This window comes from Rhinatrema bivittatum, chromosome 13 (assembly GCF_901001135.1).
Source record: "Rhinatrema bivittatum chromosome 13, aRhiBiv1.1, whole genome shotgun sequence".
Classification (NCBI taxonomy): Eukaryota; Metazoa; Chordata; class Amphibia; order Gymnophiona; family Rhinatrematidae; genus Rhinatrema; species Rhinatrema bivittatum.
This window is the reverse complement of record NC_042627.1, coordinates 3,514,276-3,528,667: the sequence shown is the minus strand read 5'-3', so window position 1 is coordinate 3,528,667 and position 14,392 is coordinate 3,514,276. Positions and strand designations below refer to the sequence as shown.

General features: G+C 41.1%; 1 protein-coding gene across 2 annotated transcripts; it reads right to left on the bottom strand.

Moving 5' to 3' along the window:
- Positions 1 to 8,299: 8,299 nt before the first annotated feature.
- Positions 8,300 to 13,414, bottom strand: LOC115075339 (olfactory receptor 1020-like). Of its 2 annotated transcripts, XM_029575649.1 has the most exons (2): positions 13,407 to 13,414; positions 8,300 to 9,224 (listed from the first exon to the last, which is right to left on the bottom strand). In XM_029575649.1, the coding sequence occupies exons 1-2, from the start codon at positions 13,412 to 13,414 to the stop codon at positions 8,300 to 8,302; spliced, it is 933 nt and encodes a 310-aa protein (XP_029431509.1). The 2 variants fall into 2 exon arrangements, with proteins under 2 accessions (XP_029431509.1, XP_029431508.1); XM_029575648.1 differs by lacking the exon at positions 13,407 to 13,414 and having other exon boundaries at positions 8,300 to 9,235.
- Positions 13,415 to 14,392: the final 978 nt, after the last annotated feature.

The window sequence follows — 14,392 nt, the reverse complement described above, 5'->3', positions numbered from 1 at the left end:
CTTACCACCTCCCCTTCTTAAATCCCTAAAGTTTATAGGATTAACTCAAAGTAAATCATTGCCAGGACAAGCAAATCTCCTTGTTTTATCTTTCTCAAAACCACATTTCAAGATTGCGTTCAATTTAAAATGCCCAAACTAGAATTCACAGTCTTACAACAAAGAAACATTTTTTTCACATCCGTACCTGCACAGATTTTGGTGTTTCTATTTCTAATAAGCAGGTGTCTGATCCTGAAGAGGGATATTTATTGTATTCAGATACCTCTGGGACATTATTTCCAGAGGCCTCAGACCTCAGAGAGTTAGACTGGCAGAGAACAAGCAATTATACTAATTGTGTATTATATTTGTAAATTAATCATTTGTATTGTGCCTACATTATTTTAAGTCGGTGTACTGATTTTTCTTACAGAAAGGTAATACCCAGTACAAGTTATATTTGTTAAGATATAAAAAATATCACCTCCTATTAGCTGGGCGAGAGGACTGCTACACATAGCTGAGTTCTTAGATCATTGTGAGTACAAACCTTGGTGACATGGACGTGTTGCACTATAAGCAAGATCCACTGTTTTCTGTTATTCCACCACAGAATCTGCAACATGCCATGAAATTACAGAAGCGTTTAACCTACCGCTTCTGCCATCACAAACTCCCCTTTATCCCAGTACCTCTGCTCCTTATCCAATCAGTAAACCAAGTGACATCTCCTCCTCCTGACCCTACCACATACCCCAACATGTCAGCAATCAGTATGACGTCATGGAAGGAAGCCAAAAACACACGCCCGTCCTTCATTCACAACATTGTTTTGTTTGAATCACAAAGTTACCTTGCAAATGTCAACAGAAAAAGCCCATGTGGTCCATCTAGTATACCCAGCAAGATTATTATTATTATTATTAATATTTTTAGGGTGGTATCTGCCACTTAATGCAGGTTACCCCTAAGCCTTCCTTTTAAGGGTAGCAACTGCCTCTCCAGACAGGTCACCTCAATTAACACAGCTTACCCCCTTTTTTTTTCCGCAACTTACCTCTTTTGCCACTTGAATTCATTAATTGTTCTCATTTATTTATGTATTTATTTATTTGAAAATATTTAAGAATCACTTGCCTCAAAAAAAAAAAGATAATAATGGGTGAATTCTAAAAGCATTACTTGCGTTAAAAGGCACATATATGCGAGAATCTGGTTCGAGAATGAGCAGAGTGTATTTTAAAAGACACGCATCGGGCTAGATTTTAAAACATTGCACCCACGATGTCCATGTGCTCGCGGTTTTATAACATGTGCGCGCCGGCATACGCGTGTTATAAAATGCCGAGTCGGTGAGCGCAAGGGGGGAGGGAACATATGCACTTACACGCAGCAACGCATCCGGGCCTTCCCCAGTTCCCTCCCAGTCCGCTAAAATTAAGGAGCGAACTGGAAGGGAACTTCACAACCCTCTAGACTGACCTCCCGTCCCCTTCCCCTATCCTGCCCTCTTCCTATCCCTATCCTAAATCCCCCCAAATGCTTTGTCTTACCTTTTGCTCCTGCTTCTGCAAGTTGCACGCGCTGGCACCCAGCCGGCGCGCGATTCCCCGGCGCAGCGGCAAATGACCACTGTGCCGGGGGCCTCTAGCTTTGCCACGCCCCCGGACCAGCCCGCCCCACCCCCCAGACCGCCCCATTCACTAACCCTGAGACTTATACGCATCCCGGGGGGGGGGGGGGGGGTTACAGATGTGGCCAGGCCCTTTGAAAATTGGCCCGGCACGCATAAGGTCCGGCCATGTGTGTAAACCCCCTTGTTTTACGCATGTAAGTGATTTAAAATGCAGCCCATTATGCGCACATGTAAAAAGGGTGTGTGTTGGGGTTGTGGCCTTGACGTAGCTATACATAGGCATGTAATGGCATATTTTAAAAGTGCCCTACATGCTGAGCTGCCATGCACTTACCAACATTCATCTGCTACAGCTCGGTTACACACAGCCATGAAAAAAACTTTTGATTTGCGACTAACGGGCAAATTTTAAAAGGTGCACATGAGTAAAATTCTGGGGTTATGCATGTGGCTGGGCCCTGCGCACACTGCGCACATTTTCAAAAGGACCAGGCCATGCTCGTAACCCCCGATACATGTAGAAGTGCCAGGCCAGGTAAAAGGGGGCGGGCGGGGTGTGTGGTCTGGGCAGGGAGGGGACTGGCCTGGACAGTGGCCATTAATCCCTGTCCCAGGGAAGCAAGTGCCAGCAGCTGGTAAGTTAAAAAACAAAAAAAAAACTAGTCAGAGTTAATTTAGGAGTCAGGGAAGAGAGGGGAAAAGTGAGAAAGGGTAGATAGGGATAAAGGAAATCTCTCTCCCAGTCTGCTCCTTATTTGGAGTGGACGGGGAGGAACAGGGCAAAGGCCTGATCGCGTCGCCACATGTAGATTACAAAATCCCTCCCCTGCGCGCGCAACTCCTGATCCACCTGCACATGCACGCGCAGATTTTAAAATCTGATGCCCGTGCCCATGCAGGAATCATATTTTATAACATGTGCACACCGATGCACACATTTTACAAAAAAGGCGCGTCCATGTGCGCATGCCGGGAACCACACACACATGGACACGTGCGTGCGTTTTTTAAAATTGATCCCTTACATTTGCCATGTGAACTTCTCCCGCCAAAGTGGAAGCATGAAATGCCCAGGGGGTGGGAGAGCAGCTCCCTGGTGTGGACTGGGACCATCTGGGGGACACAGGGAAAGCCTTGCCCATTCATTTTGGGACCGGGGTAACCAAGATCACATAGGGGACTGCCATGAGAGTCCCAGGGATAGACTAGGGGAATCAGGTTGCTAAATCAAACTTCTTGCATTCCATTGAGGGTTAGAGAACATATTGGAATAAACAAGGACCTAAAGGGCCAAGGGGGCTCGCTTGGATGGGGAGTGTACTGTCAGCCTCATACTGAGGAATGTGAGACAGTGGCTGAGCCTTTCCTTTCAAAATGATCTTAATCTCCATATGGGTACTCAGGGCTGAGAGAGAGGAGAGGAGGAGGAGGAGGACGTTCCCCACACACAGTGTCTACAGGACAAGGACTCAGTTTTTAGATTTATCAGAGGAGTAATTATGTGTAGGTTCAGGTTTAATAGGGAAACTATATTGCATCTATAAAGTAGGACCTACAGCCTACCAGACACCATGGCCATGCCTTGCCAGCACATGTCAAGATCATCGCTGCCCTCTTTTGCTGCTGGCAACTTCCAAACTTCTCTTGGGATTTCAGCTAGCATCATACAGTCTGCCACCTCCATGTACATCAATCAGGTCCTGGCCGCCTTGCTGTTTATTTATTTATTTTATTTATCAGATTTTCTATACCGTCATTAAGACGAGCCATCACAACGGTTTACAAATTTTTTAGATATATAGGATAAAACATACAAAATATATGGAGGCCGATACAAAATATCTGACCACCCCATCCTTAACTTGTGTAACATATTCATCAAAAAAGGAAAGTCCTTCTGAGCAGTGACAATAAATCGTGAAAACTCCCTAAGTCATTGCCTAGGTCTGGGCTGAGGCCCTGGCATTGGGACCTGAGCTCTTGGTCAGATAATAGTCTCGGGCCTGGGTCTGGGCCTATGTTCCAGTGCCAGGCCCCATGCCAGGCCCCATGCTGTGACCCAACCAGCCTCCTGGTTGGGTCACAGCATCAATCCCTGGTTCGGGTTCCAGCCTAGGCCAAGGCCCAGGCATCGGGACCTGGTTTCCAGGTCCAGTCATGGTGTCGGACCTGGGCTCGATCTCCAGACTAGGCTTCAGCCCAGGCTTCAGGACTCAGCCTCTGGGTCAGGTCACGGAGTTGGGCCTGAGTTCAGGCTGAGGTCTTGGCATCGGGACCTGGCCTCCACTGGATTACTTGATGGGTTAGGTAAGTGAAAGTCCCTTTTTTTGCCATATCACATTTCTTATTTTACTGGGTCTCAGTCTATGTAAAGGGGATAGGACAGACCAAGAGAAGTTCTGTTTGCTGTTCACTGTGGAAGGTCCTGAGAAGGACCACATAAAATGAACATAGATCAGAGTAGAAATAATTTTTGGAATACCATATTCATGAGGAGCTAATTAAACTTTATGTAGATAAGACGATGGGGCGGGATGGGATATATCTGAGGGTACTAAGGGAAAATAGAGATATCCTGACAACTCCACTGGCTGACCTTTTTCAATTCTTCTTTACAGTCGGGAGTAGTTCTGGAGGACTGGAGATGGGCCGTTGTAGTTCCTAATCAAAAAAGCGGAAGTAAGGCGGCATCTAGGAATTACAGGCCATTTAGTCTGACCTTTGAGGTAATCAAATAAATGGAATCAGTGCTAAAACAGAGGATAGTCACATGTTTGGAATGCAATGGATTGCAAGCTCAGAGGCAGCATGGTGTTATCAGAAGTAGATCTTGTCAGACAAATCTGAGAGTTGGCTCAAGGAATAGCACTTGAATTTTAGTAAGGCTTTTGACATATTTTATTATAGGAAACATAAATAAATTTAATTCCTTCAGTATGGGATATAGATTGACTGACTGGGATATAATCAGGCTGAATGGGAGTGGACAAAGGTACGTGGTAAATGAAGGTATCTATGAAGGGGGGGTGTTGCAGGAGTGTGCTCCCTGGACTGGTTCTTTTCATCATTTTTGTGAGTGACATAGCAGAACAATTGTGGGGAAAAGTTTGTCTTCTTGCCAATGTTACCAAAATCTTCAATAAGCTGGATGGCCAGGAAGATGTGGAAAATATGAGGAGAAATGATCTAGTGTCTGGCAGCTAAGATTTAATGTTAAAATTGAAGAGTAATGCATTTATGGTGCAAAAATCCAAGGTAGAGTAACAGCATTGAAGGTGAATGAAGAACGAGTGATTATATCTGATGATCTTAAGGTGGTCAAATATATGGATAAAGCAATGGCAAAAGCAGGAAAGATACTTGGCTGCTTAGGAAGAGAAATGTTCAGCAGAAAAGGGAGCTGATCTTGCCCTCTAAGATCTCATTTAGAATAGTGTTCAAGAGGATATAAACATGATGGTGATGAGCCAGGTGGTGGCTACTAAAATGATCAATGGTCTTTATTCTAAAGCATATGGATATTGACTTAAAGATAATTTCCTTGATCTACTATCTTTATTTCTATGTTCTGTTGTATCAATAAAGCTTTTTATCTTTTTGCTGTCTGCCCTTGGAAAATGATTTTGCCAAGGGTTGTAATCTCCAGAAGGAACCCATGAATGAATTGAAGACTACAACCATGTTTCATTTAGCATCAATGCAGAGAATTCATAACTGCCTTGGTTTATGCCTAATATTTTGAGAGTGAGATGTGACATCTTGAAAGCAATCTTAAAATGTTGGTAGTAGATATTGATGCAGTATGAGGGAGTTTACAGGAAACTTCCTCAGACCACCTTATGGACCGGCCATAACCATCTGGCCTGGTATGCTTTAAGTCCAAACTTAAAGCATACCAGGAGAATCGAGTGAGCAGCGTTGAGGCGAGTTCTTCATGGATTTGGAATATGAAACACGATTTGAGACAAAGGTTTAGTGGCTTCCCCTGAAGAAGAACATTCGAAACTGGGCCTTGTTGGGGCAAGTGCTGCTTCAAGATCTTTTTGAGGACTTTAAGTGCAAGATAAGTAATACTCCTATCTTGAGGAATTGGCGACCTAATCTCTTGTTTTTTATTCAGTGTTTCACATTAATGTCTAAAGATATAAAGATATAAAATGAAGATTTTAAGAAAATAACAAACAGAAAAAGCAAGCTTTTGAAAAACGCAAAAAATAAAAAGAAAAAATAAGCTTTTGAAAAATTGATTAAAGGACTATGTGGGGGATGGTGGCGCTCATGATTACATAACAAAAATTGAACGAGACACCAGGGTCTGGTGTTCTTGTAATTGTATGAAGCATCACCATTCATCCATTAAATATTTTAAATAATTCTCTAACATTTATTAAAGACACTTATTAAGTTAAGTTGTGATTAGGTTGGGCATGTGTGAGGCACAGAAACAAAAAATAATAAAGAAAGATAAAAAAAGATAAAAAAGAAAGATATAAATCTAAGGTATAAAGATAAAATTTTCCTGTGTGTGGGTTGTTTGTTGAGTTTAAGTCCAAACTCAGCAAAGGATTCTGGGCCCAGGGAGGATCCCTTTGGCCTAGCATAAGAAGACAGGGCCCAGAAGGGTTAGAAAGGCCCCGGAGATCAAGCAGGAAACCAGCCTGTGCTAAGTCTGCTAATGTTTGATGTGTACACTACCTGAATATAAGGTGAGCTGCATTCATTGTTTTGATTTGCATTGCACTGTAAATAATTGCACATAAGGGAAACTGCCAGACTCTGACTCCTTATTCCTCCTGACTGTTTCCCAAGCCACTAGCACTCAAGTTACCACATATGGTGGCAGCATGGGATCTCCTGCGTAAACGGAAAGCACATGCAGGAGCCCACAGGCGCAGCATCAGAAAAAAAAAAAACCCTGCAAAGTTTTTTTTCTCTTTTCCCTGGGGGGCTTCCCAGGTCCACTCACCCAGCTGAAGTGACAACAGGTCAAGGGGATATCCCGCCTGTACAGTCAGGGTTCAAGCAGTGAGTCAAGGCCAGACAGGCCAGCAGGACTTTTTGTTTTCCCTCTCCTTCCCCCAAAGAGATGCACAGTTTGGAGGCAGCTCGGAAAGCAGAGAAGATGGAGCAAGTGATCCAGATCCTTGCTACAAGGCAGCAGCAACAACTGCAGAATACCCTGCAGATCCAAATTGCCCATCAGCAATAGCTGCAGGAACAACTTATGCAGCAAATCACACAGGAAACACAGGCCATGCAAACTGCTATGACCAGGCCACCTCCCTTGTCGACAGTTGTACTTAAGATGGCCCCAGGAGAAGACTCCGTGTTTCCCAAAGAATTCTGAATAGACTGCTCACTTATCAGTATGGCCAGAAGATAGCTGGACTAAATATCTGTGGATCCTCCTTCCAGGGAGCAGCCAAGTTACCTTCCAAACCACCAATCCAGAGGTAAGGGCTGAAGAGGCTCTAAAGAGTCACAGAAGTCTTCAGACAGCCATTTCAGCAAGGATTTCTTGCTTAATAGCAGTTAATGGACTTCTCCTCCAAGAACTTATCCAAACCTTTTTTGAACCCAGCTACACTAACTGCACTAACCACATCCTCTGGCAACAAATTCCAGAGCCTTATTGTGCGTTGAGTGAAAAAGAATGTTCTCTGATTAGTCTTAAATGTGTTACTTGCTAACTTCATGGAGTGCCCCCTAGTCCTTCTATTATCCGAAAGTGTAAATAATTGAGTTACATCTACTCATTCAACACATCTCATGGTCTTAAAGACCTTTATCATATCCCCCCTCAGCCGTCTCTTCTCCAAGCTGAACAGCCCTAACGTCGTCAACCTTTCCTCATAGGGGAGCTGTTTAATTCCTTTTATCATTTTGGTTGCCCTTCTTTGTACCTTCTCCATCACAATTATATCATTTCTGAGATGCAGCGACAAGAATTGTACATAGTGTTCAAGGTGCAGTCTCACCATGGAGCGATACAGAAGCATTATGACATTTTCCGTTTTATTAACCATTCCCTTCCTAATAATTTCTAACATTCTGTTTGCTTTTTTGACTGCTGCAGCACACTGAGCTGACAATTTCAAAGTATTATTCACTATGATGCCTAGATCTTTTTCCTGGGTGGTAGCTCCTAATATGGAACCTAACATTGTGTAACTACAGCAAGGGTTATTTTTCCCTATGTGCAACACCTTGCACTTGTCCACATTGAATTTCATCTGCCATTTGGATGCCCAATCTTCCAGTCTTGCAAGGTTCTCCTGAAATATATCACAATCCGCTTGTGTAATTTTATATCATCCGCAAATTTGATAACCTCACTCGTCATATTCCTTTCCAGATCATTTATAAATATATTGAAAAGCACCAGTCCAAGTAACGATCCCTGAGGGACGTTATTCAGCCGTACAAGGACAATAGTTTAAAAACTACCTTGCTATATTTAAAGTTATTACCACTGAATATACTTTGGCCGGATAAATTGTCCATTAAATAGTTTACTCAATATTGGCCTCAGAATGGTTGCAAAGCCTTAGTAAATCAGGCCCTTAGATTGTCAGCCCTATGGGGACAGGGAGATACCAACTGTACCTGTATACCTGAAGTACTGAAAGGTGGAATACAAATCAAATCAAAATAAATTATGTGTATTGAATTGTCTGCCTGTCATATGGCAAAATTTAGTCTGAATACTTTCCTCATTGCAGCTTTCACTTCCTTGTTCTTCAAGCTGTAAATCAGAGGATTTAACATGGGGATCATCATCGTATAAAACACCGAAGTCACTTTGTCCTGATCCAATGAATAACTTGAAGGTGGTCGTAAATTCATGGAAATAATTGTGCCATAGAATATCAGCACAGCAGTGAAGTGGGAGGCACAGGTGGAGAATGTTTTTTGCCTCCCTTCTGCAGAGGGAATCTTCAGGATGGTGGAGATAATGTAGATGTAAGAAATTAGGATGGTCAGAAAGGAGGTTATGCAATTGAACCCAACAATGATAAAAATCACAATTTCATTTACAAGGGTGTCTGAGCAAGACAGCACTAACAATGGTGGAATATCACAGAAAAAATGATTAATCACATTGGACTCACAAAAGGATAAGCGGAAGGTGCAAGTTGTATGTATGAGGGAAATAACAAAGCTGACCAGATACACAGCAGTCATCAGATGAATACACAATCTCCTGTTCATTAGGACTGAATAAAGTAATGGGTTACATATTGCCAAATAACGATCATATGCCATCACCACCAGCAGAAAAGTTTCTGAAGCAGCAAAACCAATAAAAAAATACATTTGCAGAGCACAACCAAGAAAGGAAATGGATTTCTTCTCTACCAGGAGGCTCTGGAGGTTTTTGGGAGTGGTGACTGAAGAATAACAGATATCAACAAAAGATAGGTGAGAGAGGAAAAAGTACATGGGAGTCTGTAGGCGCACATCCAGCCAAGTTAAAACAATGATCCAAGTATTGGCCAGCAGGGTGATAATATAGACCAGAAGAAAAAAGACGAAGAGCAGAATCTGTAGTATTGGATTATCAGTGAGTCCTAGGAGAATGAACTCGGTCACTGAAGTCTGGTTCCTGCCTTCCATTTATTCAGTTGATTCTGGCTGCAGGTACAAAAATGGGATTGGAAGAACTTTTGTAAAGTATGATTCATGTAGTTGTACAGTTAATCATCATCTTTCTCGTGTTGCCTGCAGTAAATAACTGGATATTCTTCTATTTGGTTCAATGTCTGTGCAAAGGTTTAAGATAAAATTGTAGACAAATCGACACTTTATAATATGTGATTCTGCAAAATAGAAAAGAAACGTATTACATCACATGACCAATCAGTATATCACTTCTTATATCTATGATATAAAAGAATATTGGCCTGATTTTATAAAGGCAATGCATGTAAATTTCGGAGGTTACGAGCATGGCTGGGCATTGCAAGCCCCGCGTGCATTTTACAATGGGCCCGGCCAGATGCGTAACCCCCGTTAAATGCCAAAAAAAAATTAGGGGCTAGGTAGGGTTAGAAAGATTAAATGATTTCTTTGCTTCAGTGTTACTAAAGAGGATATTGGAAGGATACCCATTCAAGAGAAGGTTTTTATGGGTGATGATTCAGATCAACTGAACCAAATCACAGTGAACCTCGAAGATGTGGTAGGCCTGACTGACAAACTGAAGAGTAGTAAATCACCTAGACCATGTGGTATATACCCCAGGGTTCTGAAAGAACTAAAAAATGAAATTTCAGAATTATTAGTAAAAATTTTTAACCTATCATTAAAATCATTCAATGTACCTGAAGGTTGGAAGATGGCCAATGTACCCCTATATTTAAAAAGGGATCCAGTGGTGATCTGGGATATGATAGACCGGTGATCCTGACTTCAGTGCCAGAAAAATCATGGAAACTATTATAAAGAATGAAATCACAAAACATTTAGAGGGACAAGGTTTGATGGGACACAGCCAACATGGATTTACCCAAGGAAAGTCTTGCCTCACAAATCTCCTACATTTTTTGAAGGGGTGAATAAACATGTGGACAAAGATGAACCAGTAGATGTGGTGTATTTGCATTTTCAGAAGTTGTTCAACAAAATCCCACTTGATAGGCTTCTAAGAAAACTAAAATGTCATGGGATAGGAGGCGATGTCCTTTTCTGGATTGCAAATTGGTTAAAAGACAGGAAACATAGAGTAGGATTAAAAGGTCAGTTTTCACAGTGAAAATAGGTAAACAGTGGAGTGCCTCAGGGATCTGTACTTGGACCAGTGCTTTTTAATATACTTATAAATGATCTGGAAAGGGGTACAATGAGTGAGGTGATCAAATTTGTGGGTGACTCAAAATTATTCAGAGTAGTTAAATCTCAAGTGGATTGTGATAAATTGCAGGAGGACCTTGCGAGACTGGATAATTGGGCTTCCAAATGGCAGATGAAATTTAATGCATACAAGTGCAAAGTGATACATATTAGAGATGTGCTTTGGGTTAGAATTTCGTGTTGGGCTTCGTTTCGGGGGCCCCCCCCATAGGAATTTTATTTTTCCCGCGATTTGGGGTTATTTTTTGGGAGGGGCACCGATTTTTGGGTTAGTGCACGCTAACTCCCGATAGTATGTACTAATATGGCATAGTTAGTACGTACTATCGGGGAGTTAGCATGAACTATCGGGGAGTTAGCATGCACTAACTCCCATTAGTGCGCACTAACCCAAAAATTAATTTTTTCCAAAATTTTGGAAAAAATGCAATTGTTTTTCGGTTCTCTTAAACCATTCCGAATTTGGCAATTTTGTTGAAATTGCCTAATTTAGGAAAAACGATTGCACATCCTTAATACATATAGGGAAAAATAACCCTTGCTGTAGTTACACCATGTTAAGTTTATCTTAGGAGTTACCACCCAGGAAAGAGATCTAGGTGTCATAGTGGATAGCACGTTGAAATTGTCGGCTCAGTGTGCTTTGGTGATCTAAAAAGCAAACAGAATATTAGGAATTATTAGGAAGGGAATTGCAAATAAAACTAAGGATGTCATAATGCCTCTGTTTCGCTCCAAGGTGAGACCGCACCTCGAATACTGTGTGCAATTCTGGTTATCACATCTCAAAAAGGTTAAAGCTGCACAGGAGAAAGTACAGAGAAGGGTGAAAAAAATGATGAGGCATGAAATGGCTGCCCTATGAGGAAAGGCTAAAGAAGTTATGGCTGTTCAGTTTGGGGAAGAGACGACTGAGGGAAGATATGATAAAAGTCTACAAAATTATGAAAGGACTTGTACAAGTTAATGTAAATTGGTTATTTACTCTCTCAGATAATAGAAGGACCAGGGGACACTCCATGAAGTTAGCAAGTAGCTCATTTAAAATGAATCAAATAAAATTATTTTTCACTCAGCGCATAGTTCAGCTCTGGAATTCTTTGCCAGAGGATGTGGTTACAGCAGTTAGTGTAACTGGGTTTAAAAAAGGTTTGGATAAGTTCCTAGAGGATAAATCCATTAACTGATGTTATGGTAATTAATAAGCAATAGTAGCATGTGATCTATCTAATGTTTGGGTACTTGCCAGGTACTTGTGACTTGGATTGGACATTGTTAGAAATAGGATACTGGGCTTGTTGGACCCTTGATCTGACCCAGTATGGCATTTCTTATGTTCTTATGTTCTTATGAAGACTGTGGATCATGGAGCTGTTAAAGCATCAACCGACATGATTTGTCCTCACTGTTGCACATTTGGGTGAAGGTGGGGCTTGAAGAGATATTGGCACATCTCTGAAACCAGGATAACCATATAATCTACCGATATGTAAAGGAATTACAATTGTTTTAATATATATTACTATGGATTAAATAAAATTATTTTTTAAAAATAATTCTTATTTACTGTATGTGCTAAGCAAGGCAATACATAAATTGTACAATAACCTAAATACAGTACATTTGAATGAATAAGGCTTAAGTCACATTAATAATATTAGACTTGATAAACAGGTACATAATCATCAATCAACCAGAATAACAAAATAAAGTGTTTCTGGCATATCCTAACCACTCTTTGAAACAGGCCTAGAATCATTCCCAAATCAGTTCATATCTATGTAGATCCCCTAAGGTGAGTAAGTTAACTTTTCTATGCCAGCTATTTCAAACAATTAAGCACTCCAAGACATAATGGTTGGAGATGTCTTCCAATGACTAGCAATTGTGAATCTTGCTTCTTACACTTGAGAAATAATTTTCTTAGAGTCACTTAAAACATCTGATGTTGTGTCCAATGTGTCCAACAGTGCCAACGCTGAGGTTGGATCAACTGCAAAACCTATCTCAGTGATGATGTGAAATACTTTGACCCAAAATGCCAACATCAGTTGAAATGTCTACCACATATGTTTATGTGAGCTCCTAAGTCAGCAACCTCTCCAACAAAGTTATCCATCTAAATAATATATGTTGCATTTTCAGTCATTTATGTGGCTAAATTATTGCCGACTAAGTAGTTATCTGGCTATAATTTAACCAGATTAAAAAAAAGACATTCCAGGGGCATTCCAGGGAAGAGCTGAGGTATCTGACAAGCCTAGCTGAATACTGGGTGTATCCGGCTAGGTTAGTTGGATAATTTTAGACATGCTTCAGAGAAGGTCTAAAGTTATCTGGTCTTGTATGGCCAGATAATTTGTTGTTTATCCAGATATAAGCTTGAGGGAGGGGGCTTTCAAAGAGATGGGCTGGTTGTGATTGAAAATTTAAGAATGAAATTGGGGAAAGGGTGAGGGGGAAGACAGCTCATAAATGTTTGGTGTTTCAGGAGTGCTGAATGAAGGAGGCAATTCACTGAAATGGCTGGGAGCTGCGGGCACTTGAATATCTTTTTTTGTTTTGTTTTTTTAATGCTAACAATGGCAACACTAGTTACCCAGGTATCTTTTAAAGATATTCGGATAAGTAGCAAGCTATCCAGCTATATATCTATCTGTCTAACTTTAAAACCCAACCAACTATATTCAAATATAGCCAGCTATGTTTTAAAGTTAGCCAGATACATGTAGAGGGATTACTTTAGTACAGGTTATTCAGTGGGACATTTATCCCACTAAATAAATATACAGGACAATATATCTCACTAACGTTTGCTGGATAACTTGTCCACTAAATGGCCTACTGAATATTGGCCTCTGTTTTTAAGTTTACACACAGAAGTTACTCACTGTTAGGAGAAGGTGTAACTTGTGCAATTAGGAGGGGACTTTACTCCAGCATTTTAAAATTAGTGGTAAAGTCTGCACATAACAGGTACATGGAGACTCTAAGAACATAAGACTTCCCATGTTGGGTCAGACCAAAGGTCCATCAAGCCCAGCATCCTGTTTCTAAAAGTGGCCAATCCAGGTCACAAGTACCTGGCAGGATCCCAAGGGGTAGAGAGATTCCAAGCTGCTTATCCCAAGCAAAGCAGTGGATTTCTGCAACTCTACCTTAATAATGATTAATGGACTTTTCCTTCAGGAGCTTGTCAAACCTTTTCTAAATACAGCTACACTAATAGATTTCACCACAATGAATTCCAGAGCTTAATTTGCATTGAGTAAAAAATATATTTTCTCTTATTAGTTTTAAAAGACTCTGCTGTTATGCACAGTATCCTAAAATTACTCTCATAGAGGATACATTAGAATCATAGAAACATAGAAACAAGACAGCAGAAAAAGACCACATGACCCATCTAGTCTGCCCTTTCATCCAATTAATTTAGCATTATAATTCCCATCACTTCCTCAGAGATCCCCTGTATTTATCCCATGCTTTTTTGAATTCAGATAATGTTTTTATCTCCACCACTTCCACTGGGAGGCTGTTCCATGCATCCACCACCCTCCCTGTAAAGAAATATTTCCTTTCAACCTCATCTCATGACCCCTTGTTCAATAGCTTCCTTTCCATTGAAAGAGACTTACCTCCCCTGCATGGAAACCTTTAAGATATTTGAATGGCTCTATCGTATCTCCCCTGTCTCGCTTTTTCTCTAGGATATACAAGTTTAGATCTTTAAGACTATCTTCATATGCTTTAGAACGAAGACCACTGACCATTTTAGTAGCCTCCCTCCGGACCGACTCCATCCTGTTTATATCCTTTTGACGGTGGGGTCTCCAGAACTGTACACAGTGAACCAAGTGAGGTTTCCCCAGAGACCTAAACAGGGGCAAAATCAATTTCCTTTTTCTGCTGACCATTCCT